General features: G+C 32.3%; 2 protein-coding genes across 3 annotated transcripts; both read right to left on the reverse strand.

The window, feature by feature from the left end:
- Positions 1 to 1,089: 1,089 nt before the first annotated feature.
- On the reverse strand, positions 1,090 to 7,003 carry LOC107898752 (prolyl 3-hydroxylase 2). Of its 2 annotated transcripts, XM_016824276.2 has the most exons (9): positions 6,855 to 7,003; positions 6,635 to 6,761; positions 6,439 to 6,514; positions 5,113 to 5,185; positions 4,923 to 5,018; positions 4,469 to 4,519; positions 3,645 to 4,013; positions 2,997 to 3,107; positions 1,090 to 2,232 (listed from the first exon to the last, which is right to left on the reverse strand). In XM_016824276.2, exons 1-9 carry the CDS (start codon positions 6,927 to 6,929, stop codon positions 2,137 to 2,139), a joined length of 1,074 nt encoding a protein of 357 aa, XP_016679765.1. In that variant the 5' UTR covers positions 6,930 to 7,003; the 3' UTR covers positions 1,090 to 2,136. The 2 variants fall into 2 exon arrangements, with proteins under 2 accessions (XP_016679765.1, XP_016679764.1); XM_016824275.2 differs by lacking the exon at positions 1,090 to 2,232 and having other exon boundaries at positions 2,752 to 3,107.
- A 1,127-nt stretch (positions 7,004 to 8,130) lies between these two features.
- On the reverse strand, positions 8,131 to 9,303 carry LOC107898053 (putative clathrin assembly protein At2g25430). The gene has a single exon (XM_016823608.2). It carries the CDS (start codon positions 9,301 to 9,303, stop codon positions 8,131 to 8,133), a length of 1,173 nt encoding a protein of 390 aa, XP_016679097.1.
- Between the last annotated feature and the right edge of the window lie 2,068 nt (positions 9,304 to 11,371).

Genomic DNA, 11,371 nt, shown 5'->3' on the forward strand with positions numbered 1-11,371 from the left:
TGAAAAATAATTTTGATATTATTTTTACCAATTCAAAATCGTAATAAACTAGAATTAATTATAAATTAAATAAAAACAAAATTTAATTGGATTGAGTCCAAGCAATGAGGGTTTTTATCCAAAGACAGAATCCTATAAATAAACAATAAAACAAACAGAATGAACTGAAAGTGGAAAAAAGAAGCTCATTTCCTCGATTATGAAGAACACAGTAGAGGGGACCATTTTTCTACTAAAAACAATTCTTCATTTCATCTGTTTGAAAAAGCATGCACTATGTGCCTCTGCCTGCACAACACTAATTTTTTTCTTTTTAATTTATTTTTATTTATATTTAATTTTATTGCTAAATAAATAGATCTGTTTTGATCTACTTTTTTATGTACCCATAGTAATTATTTAAGCTACACTACAAAATTGATTATACTGTTTTCTTATTTAGTATTTTTTTATTAATAATAATGTTTAAATTATTAATTGCATCTTATTTCATTCAAAGAAAATGTATAAAAGTTGACACATGTCATATTATTATTGGTTTATTAATATCATAATTTAAATAAAATGAAATAAAATTAATAATTTAATAGATTGAAAACCAAATTTTCTTTATGCTATTTTATATGTTTTTTAAAAAATTATTTATATTTGACACCATAAATACAATGATTTGTTTATCCAGTAAAATTTCGGAGTTGAGTTTTCTTAAAACTACTTGCGAAACAAAAAAAAAATATTATCAATATACTAAATATTCACTCTTATACAATATTATTTTCGATAAAAAATTATTAAAAATACAAAATATCAATGGGATTTCGGAATTTTTCCGAATTTTCAAAAAACACATCTGTATTCGAAATCCGAAACTAGATAATATACTGAATTCCTTTTTATTCATGATATAATATATCCCTTGATTCTGCCATCTTATCTGCAATTATTTATTGATTAATGGATTTATTTTCATAAACATAATCTTCTTTAACTTTAATAAAAAGAATGGACCATTTTCTTTTAAAACCGAAAAAATTTTATATACAAAAGAATGTCAGCAAATGCAGCATGTGGGGACAAAGCTCCAAAACAATTTTCTCACTCATGAAGCACAGCACCCTCTTTCCCTAAACCAGTCTTCAGACAAAAAGCATTCCCTATATATATTGCAATCAAAATATATATACTCACATTTATATGCATACATACATATATATAAAGTTAAAAAAGAGACTGTATCACTTTTTCTTACAATATAACGTTACCTGTTTCTAAAAGGAAGGGGCGTATACATCAGAGAGAGAGAGATGTAGTTTTCACTTTTCACCTATGGGTGAGAGAGAGTGAATAATTGCATTACTTTAACTTGGGTGTGAATATCGGTTAGAGAGAGAAATATGTTATTATGACTTAGGTATCAGATATGAGGAATGTGAGTAAAAGTACCATGAAAGCCCCTCTATTAAGAGTCGGATTACATTTTACCCCATCTACTCAAAAAGAGCAAATTAATCATTGTGTGCTAAATCAAATAGTAAACTAATCATTCTGTTAAAAATTTCTTTCATTTTTACTGTTAAAAACTAGTTCCACTATTTTTATCCGTACAAATGAATGAACTTTTAATAGAAAGGATCAATATGCTCTTTGAACAAACGTATAATGACTAATTTGTCTATTTTTTAATAGAGATTACAAAAGACAATCTAACTCTTAGTACAAGAAACTCTATGATATTTTTGATATTTTTACCATATATGTTCAACAAGGACATGATTAAAGAGAGAAATTTAGTGTTCCACCTTTCACCTATGGGTTAGGGAGTGAAAAACTAATTACTTTCAGTCAATATCAGTCTAAATATATATATGGAGAGAGAGGGGTTCACCTTTGGGCTAGAGAGGAACGGTGTTATTGTGCTCGGGCTTAGTATCGGGATATGAGGTATGTGTTCAACAAGGACGTGATTAAACCAAGAGAAATGTAATTTTTCACCTTCACCTATGGGTTAGGGAGGGTGAGAAACTATTACATTGACTCGAATGTGAGTATTGGATACTGTAAATATCCGAGAAGAATGTAATACCGATAGCATATACCGATGATAGTTATCGATGCATAAAGGGAATGGCTGAATTCCTAAACAATGCCGATTGCCGTCCAACTTATTTTGTAGAAGACACCTCCTAATTGGACAGGACGAACACAAAGCATAATGTCACGGTTCACACCAACCTGTAAAGTATTATCCGTTTCAGCCCATTAGATCTCATGGTTTTTTTTCCACAAAAGATGTCTCACAGAGTGAGGATATGGCATGGAACACTTATATTCTGAGACTAACTCTATTACACACTTATGCATGATTCACGACTCCCTCTCTAGGACCGTGACATCTCTCGAATGAAAGTCCATTGTCCTCAACGACACATCATTAGTACCTCTAGAACTAACTCTGATACCAATTGTCACTACTCATGCCAACCTACAAGATAATGTTCATTCAAGCTCGTTGAACCTCACAGTTTTGTCCATAAATGACACATGACGAGTGATATGAACGCTTACTATAGTCGCTGTGAGATTCATAGTTCTCACTGGACCACGACACATGGCAGCCACAAATTCATTGTTCAGCTAGGGACGAGCCTTAATTGGTTTAAACTGATTTAACCAACAAAACCGATCTGATTTAGTTGATTTGATCACAAAGCAAAAACAGTTTTGGGCTATAAAATCTAACAATCCAAAATCGCTAATAACCTAAGATGTTCATCACAAGATCACCATAGATTCTACACATCAAATTTTACACTATAAATAGCTTGATGAGCTCTCCATTGAGGCAAGCTCAATAAAATTTCTTTATGTAACTTACATGAATAATCCTCCCATTCAGTGATTGCAGCAGAAAAAGTGGCTAAATTGAAATAACATTGACCCGCACTTTGAAAAACTGTTTCAACCAGTTTAGTATCCTTCAGAAAAACGGAATTCACCTGAGTAATCTTCTCTGATTGTGATCGTGATAGTCGAACCGCCTTGCCGGATTGAACCTCGTTTGTGAAAGCTTGAGATTTGCATCCTTCCCAAAAATAAAATTGCGCCACCTGTTTGTCATAGAGATTAACATATTCTCCTATCTAACACTCACATCTAAGTTCCAGTAACATAACGCTTAGTACATTTTTCGATGCAACACTTATATTAATGAAATTAAATGGCTTATTTTCCATTCTTGATCTATTGAAACCGATTCTTCAATGCAGCAATTTGAAGTTAAGATGATTATATCAGTCTAATTATGTTTTAGTCCCTCTACTACATCGAAATTTAATATCTAATCCCTCTCCTTTAATTTAGTATAATTTGATCCCTTTACTTTTATGATGATATTAGTAAGTCCAGATTGATAACACTATTAACTGCTGCAGTTAATAACAATATTAATGGTGTTAACAGATTCATAGATATCAACGTCATCAATTTAGTGGCAGGTGTTATCAATTTGGACCTATTAATGATCTTGTAAAAGTAAAGGGGTCAAATTATATTAAATTCAATTACAGTAATACGATCGTATAATGTTCTTCTATCGCTCATAATTAACAAAATTTTGAAGCTGAAAATACCAATAGTAAGAATACCTGAAGTGAATGCAGAACATTGACAAATTTATGGTCAAGCAACTGATCTCGCCTTGCTAATTGCATTGGTTCCATGAGGAGTTCGGATAAATCTGAGCCGAAGTTCATGTCTCGAGAATAATATACGTCAAATCCAAGAGCATGTAATCTTCCCAAACGAATATCGAATCCGATGTCCTGATTAGAAGCTTGATGAGGAGAAAACCAATACATATTATCTGATGCTGGCAAAGGTAGCAATGACCATGGCACATTGTTAGACTTGTGTAATACGTTTTCTTCAAGTAGCAAAATAAGTTTAGCATCCTCGTCATGGGAACTATCACGGCTGAACCATAAAGTAAGTGTCAGCCGTTCTCCGCTAGTTACCTGTCAAATAATCTAATACATAAAAAAAAACAAAGTGTAGAAACAAGGTAAAGGACCCGTTTTTATATAATGCAGCACAAGTTTGAATAATATCTTTGTTGCTTGATCCAAGCTCAAAAATCCTGCTTAGAAGTCAGTATCAAGCCGAACACTAAGCAGCTACTCGGCTTTTCCCAATTGAACATGAATAGCAGGGACCAAGCCAGAAAATTGCTTTAGGGGGACTAGAGATAAATCATAAATTATTGGGAGGGCCAAAGTGCAATTTTACTGTTATACTAGCATGTAATTTCATAAAAATTTAAGGGGTTAAATGGCAAATCTACCATTTCTGGGGGGCCCCTTTGCCTTCATCCTTGCCGAATGGCATCCACTTTCCTTTGATAGATGAACTAGATACTATAATATATATACACAAACACATATTACAAGAGAGACAGAGATCACGAAAGTACCTCATCAACGGAATGTGTATTACGGCCGTCAGCTGTATAAATGACAGCATCCTGATATGCAATAACTCGGTGAGTATCAATCAAACGGTATATTAAACTAATGAGTAAACATTCTTTTCACTAGCTTCTATTCCTAATAAAGCGGAACATGGCTGCATCTTCTTCACTGATTTTAAATGATCCTAGACTATTTGGCTCCAACTCTTCATTTTTCTTAAAGTACCAATGTCTGACAAATGTCCCAAACATGGATATGGAAATACACCCTCCAAATACACGGAAAACCGTTAAAAATTTAAGCACACCCCTGTCAAACATCAGGGTACAATCCATGCCAAAATCTTATAACTTATGTAGATCCATTTCAAAATCATATTACTAACAATTTGATTGTGCATCACCATTCTAATAAGAGAAGACATATCATAAGAAAATATTGAACACACGCACTTACTCCGACCATAGGTGCAATTGTTTTCGGTTCCCCGTCTTGGAAATGAAACAGTCCACCTTCGAAATCCTTTCCGTAACTATTCAAATAACAGACTGCCTTTGGACAAATAAGAAAAACACCCTCAACAAGAATTATTGACAAAAGACTAATTGCAAAGGACATTCCCCAAAAAAAAGCTGTGAACACAAACCGTAAAATCACGTTGCTTGAGATAAGGCCTGTTATCATCACTATGCCAACCTATGCTTGCTCCTCTGCTCCAACTACAAATACACATGATATATGGTAATCACACAACATTTATCAAGGGTAAAGTGAATAAACAAGCAAATGCATAAAAAAACTCGTGTTTGAAATATATTCAGACATGGTTTTGGAGATGTCCAAAGGCAGTCTAAATATATGAAAAACTCACAAAAATCAACATAGTCAGACATATATCCGTATCCCACACTATCACCTGAATCCGAGTAATATAGTGTAAATGAAGCATTAGTGCTTGCAAGTTAATCGAGTTTGATTTGGAAAAACTGGAATTTGATTTTGTAGTTATTGAGCTGAGCTCGAGTGGAATTTGAGCATTGTATACTTGACTAGAACAGTTCGCAAGCCTAATTAAGCTTTTACTTTTCTAGTATATTTTTACAGTGAAATTACCTTTTTACCCTTATTACATGGAATGAGCTTAATTACAAATAAGTTCGAGCTTAAATATGAATAAGCTTAATCAAGCTTGAGTACGAAAATTGATAAACAAGCTTAATTGAACTTGAGCTTGGGTAGCTTGATTGTGTCTCAAGCCAAACTTGAGCTTAGAAATTGATGTTTGAGTGAGGAGCTTTGAATTTCAAGTCGAGCTCCGTTCGGCTCGATTACATCCCCTAGGTTTAACTACCCAAAGAAATTAAATTTCCATCGAAATATATGAAAAAACTCACAAAAATCAACATAGTTGGACATATATCCATATCCCACACTATCACTAGAGTTCGAGTAATATAGGTTTAAGTAGTGTAAATGAGACATTGGTGCTCGCAAGCTATTCAAGTTCAACTAAAAAAATTCGAATTTGATTCAATAATTAACAAGCCAAGCTCAAGCTGTCGATCAAACAGAATCCGAGCACTGTAATACTTGATTCAAACTGCTCGTGAGCCTAATTGAGCCTTTTCCTTTTTAGTATATTTTATATTATAAAATTACATATTTACCCTTATTATATAAAATGAGCTTAATTACGAACAAACTTGAGCTTAAATATGAGTGAACTTGATCGAGTTTGAATTCTAAAATTGATAAGTGAACTTCATCGAACTCATCAAGTAGCTCAATTATGTCTCAAGCCTAGCTCAAGCTTAGAAATTGATGTTTGAATCAAGCTCAAAAAAAGTATCGAGTCCTGAATCTCGAGTCGAGCTCGAGTTTGCCACTATTTGAGCTCAGCTAGGTTCGATTACACCCAAACAAATTAAAATTATTTATATCACTATTATCATATTTAAAAAATTTCAGGTACCTAATGAGGCCAGTAAACTCCGTAACAAGCTCATATTCACAACCAAAGGTCTCCTCTACCTTCTCTTTCAACCTATCTGCAAATCAAAATTTCGAAAACTAATATTAACAACAATGATTTTTTCGATTAATAAATAACAGAAAAAGCAAAAAAAAAAAAAAACGAAAAAGGATTTAAAATAAAAAAACAAGAGAACCTCTGATGGGAAGAAAAGGGATGATTAGATGAGCAGAATTAGTGGCTATGAGATGAGAAAGCGTCGTTGAAAATACGTTTGGCCTGTATCCAATCGTACTACAGCTCTTGTGTATGAACTCCAATTCCTGTTTCGAAAAAAAAGAAGTTTTTTTTTTGATAAAATTCATTCGTTAACTTGACGATATTATTATTTGGGATTGAAATTTTGGGGCTCTAACCTTGCATTCATCTTCTGTGAGGAAATTATGTAAAATTAACCTGGGATGGTCTTCCTCCATCTCAATGTCCGCCATTTTTTTTTTCTTTTTGCTTGCTTCACCGCTTAAAACTTGAAGGGTTTATGGGCCGGGTCAAGGCCCGGTTCCAAAAAAATTCAGATTCAAGCCTGAGTTTAGTTCGGGTAAGTCCGTTCAAATGATTCATTACACGGTTAAAAAAAATTAAACTAAAGTGGGCTAGGCCGACAAGGCTACGCCAACTGCCCAACTCATGATAAAATTCAAAACTATAAGGTTGGTCGAGTGAGTCTTAATTCAGTTGGCATCGGTATTATTGTTAATGTAAGAGAACGTGAATTTAAGTTTACTGAAGCGTATTATCCTTTTATTTAAAGACTAGAAATTGTATTGTTTAACGTTTTGATCATTCAACTTTAAAAAATTATAAAATGATCATTAAATTATTCAAAAATTTTCATCTAAGTTATTGGGCAATGCCCTGATATGCTTGGTTGGGTCTGATTATGGCTCCAACATTTACTTTTACCCCGAAGAAAATATGTTTTGTTATTGAAGATATTTTTTTATTAAATTTAAATCTATCCTCTTATCAAATTTGTCATTTTGACGAGTCTCAAGTTTATTATATGTGAGGTTAATCTGGATCGAATCAATTCAGATTTTAAAATTTTTTGAGTCAATGGAGTTCAAGTCAATTTTAAGTGTTGTGCTCGAGTTGTTTTGAGTTCAAGCCATTATAAGTTCAAATCATTTTACGCGCTGATCACTTCAAGTTTAAATCATATCAAATTCAAGTAAAATTTGAATTTGAATCAAATTGAATTCACGTTGGGTGAGTTCGAATTGTTGACTTCTAATAATGAAATCAAATTGAATTCGATTTAAGTTCGGTTAATTAATTCGGATTTTCGAGTTCAAACTAGAAGTAACAAGTCTAAATATAATTATATCATGTTCAAAATCACTAAATTAAATCATTTCTAGTTTAATTTATTTCAAATTATTTATCAAACCATTTCGAGTTTAACTTTGATTAATTGTTCATGTGTTTACATTTGATTGACTTAAATGGCCACATGTAATTTCTTTTAATGGAAATGGTCCATGGACTAACTTGATGTACGGAATGAATGGAGAGAAACAAAATGGCTGAAAAATTAGTAAAAGGACCAAATTAAAATTTTCACTATATTAAAGGGATCAAAACAAGTATTAAACCATTAAAAAATTGAGTAACTGCTAGTCATGAAAAATGTCAAAGTCCCCATGGATAATTAGGGTCACTGCTTACATATTTCCCATCAAAAGGATTGTAAACTTGAATCCTCCATTCATCTTTTTCATCACTTCCATGGCTACTGAAATTAATCACAGAAGCTTCCAATATATCTTCCCAGCTATCATCATCATCATCATCATTTAGCTTAATCAACGGCTGTCGTTCTTCTTCACCTTCATCACCCACCTTTTCAGCCGTCGATGATAACGGTGATGATGATGGTGATTGATGATCACCATCATCATCCTTTATTTCCCACATACCATTAATGAAGCTTTCAAGAGCTTGAATTTGCAACAATGGGATTCGATCCACAAATGGATATTCATAACACCCACATACACCCATAAGTTTACACCATTGATAAAACTCATATAACTGGTCCGCTTGTAAAGCTGCTTTTTTATATACACTAAACGCCGATATACAACACTGGTATGTCGGCATTTGGAACATGTTTTCCAGCAAGAAAACGATGTCGTTTTTGAACACGGTGTAACATACGAAGCTGTCACGGATTATATGCTTCATCGCCGTTTGAATCAAGAAGTTTCGTGTCGTGACCCCGGTCGGTTTACATTCGATGACACGGTCGATCAAACTTTGAATCTGTTCTAACACTTCGAGAACTCTTCCGATTTCTTCCGGCGAATTATCGGGCGGTCCGGGGCGGGCGCGATGATTATCTTCGTTGGAGATTTCGTCGAGTAAACGAGCGTAGGACCGGATAAACACGGTGAAACTCTCGGGGTCCGATGACGAAACGTCACGGAAATTGCAAGGGTATAAAGAGATTGAACCGTTGGACCGATTGATTAATAGTTCGGTTCGAAAAAGGCTGTCTTCGGGCGACGAGCGAAGTAGTCGGTGGAGTAGGAGTAAGCATTTTAATGCGACTCGCCAGCTTCGAGTTTTCCCGAAGCGGCGAGCGAAACCAAGGGAGAAAGCTCGGCAACAAGGTGGAGAAATGGCGAATAGCCGGAGCAATTGGTGGACGTATTTGTCGGATAACGGAGAACTGTTCGGAGCCGTTGCTTTTACAATGATGTGATCAACGTTGCAAAGGCCTCCCATGGTGGCGATTTTGGCGTAGCTAAGGCATGTATGCTCTTTTAAAGCATTGAAAGCTTGTTGAAATGATTTAGTCATGGTTTTTTAGGGAAACCCTAAAGAAAGGGTTTTTTTGTGTGTGTGTGTGTGTGTGTGTTTTGGGGTCTAAATGCATGAAATTTATGGCATGGAAATTGGTTATTTATGGTTGTTTATTATATGTTGCAAAAAAGGTTAAAATATGTTGTTAGTATCTATATTTTGAAAAAGTTTGACATTTGGTTCTTACATTTAAAAGGTTAGAAGTTAAGTCTTTGTACATTTTAAATTCATTAAAAAACATAAAAAAAATTCATCAAAATTTATTAATTTGACATGCTGTTTAGGCTGCTATCATTTGAGGTTAATGTTTTAAAAACCAAATGAATGGTCGAATGTGTTAGACCATCGGTTCGATCACTATTCTAACAATAATTAGATAAAAAAATTAAAAAATTGACAAAATTTATTAAAATTTGCATATACATATTCAACCACCTGTTTATTGTCTTTTTTTTTTATCAATTTCGAGCGGTTTACTCAAAGGCTAGCTTAATGCTTTTGTCTAGATCGGTATAACGGCTTGTTCATGGTCCAACGGATCCAGTTCCAATATTGTGTGACATGTCATATGATTGATGTAAAATAAATATATTAAATTAACAATTTTCGACGGAAATTAAAATTTTAAAATATAAGGACTGGATCTCAAATTGTATAGAAGTACAGGATTAACAACATATTTTAACCAAGAAAAAAATAATAATAGGTTTCAAGATTTACTATGCCATTGGATTGATCGAAACTAAGCTACAATTTCGAGAAGAAAAAAACAGTGTTTTGGTTTTAGTGAACTAAATAAAAATATGAAAAATTAATGTAGTTGTCAACAGATTGAGCAAAATGAAATATCTTTATTTAATGACTTTGTTGATGCCTTTTGGTGATTAGGGAGAATTTTTTTATTTCATTAATTTAAATTTAAATTAATTTAACCATAAAAAATTAATATTACGAATTACAACATAAAATTCAAAATGATTCGAAATTAAATTAAATAAAATTTAAAATAATCCAAATTTATAATAATTCGAATTTAAAAATTAAATTATCCAAATCTAAATTTAACTTAAAATTGTTTGGAATGAATCCAAAGAGTGACAACTTACAACTTGGTTTGTGCTTGGTCGACAAATACAATTATTATTATTATTATTATTATTATTATGATGTTAATTAAATTACGACACTAAATTAATAAATTAAAATATTAGGGATGAGCTTTTCAACGGGAGAATCAATATTTGAAGTACAAAATGTTAAGAAGATAAGAAAGAGTACTTCATTTGGCATATATGAGAAATAGGGATGAAGTTAGAAATTGTTTGGGGTACGTCGGAATTAAATTATATATGTTTATGATAGTAAAAGTACAATTTCGTCATTTTAATAGTCTATATCTTTATAAATTTTAGAGGATCAGATCAAATTTTTATCATTTTTGAGAGGTCAAACTGTAATTTTATTATTAGTAATTTAAACTTTTATAAATTATAAAAGGCCTAAATGAAAATTTTCTATTTTAGGGGGCCGGGCACCTGCTAACCCCTTAGATCCCCCTGATGGGAAACATACAAGAAAATCCAATGTATAGTAAGAAATTAAGAACTATACATGTAATTTTTTTAAGTTATAATCAGAATTGTTTATACTATAAGTACCAAAATAAATAAATAATTTAATAAATTAATTTACGAGACTAAATCTAAATCAAACTCATATTACACGTATAACTATATTAGAAATAGGGCGTAGTTAAAAGGTAAACAAGACCTTGGCCTCCTAGTTATTAGGTGTTTCTCGATTCGATCTTATATATAGGTATTGAATAGTGGCAGAGTTCAAAAAAAAAAATGGGGGGGCCAGAATTAAATTGTATATTTTTATGATAGTAAAAATACAATTTCATCATTTTAATAGTCTATATTTTTATAATTTTAAAAACTTTAAATCAATTTTTTTATTATTTTTTAGGGGTGAAAGTGTAAATTTATTATTACTAATTTAAAATTTTATAAATTATATAAAATATCTAAATGAAAAATTTACCATTTTAAGGGAGGGGTAG

The sequence above is a fragment of the Gossypium hirsutum genome, chromosome D04, assembly GCF_007990345.1.
Source record: "Gossypium hirsutum isolate 1008001.06 chromosome D04, Gossypium_hirsutum_v2.1, whole genome shotgun sequence".
NCBI lineage: Eukaryota > Viridiplantae > Streptophyta > Magnoliopsida > Malvales > Malvaceae > Gossypium > Gossypium hirsutum.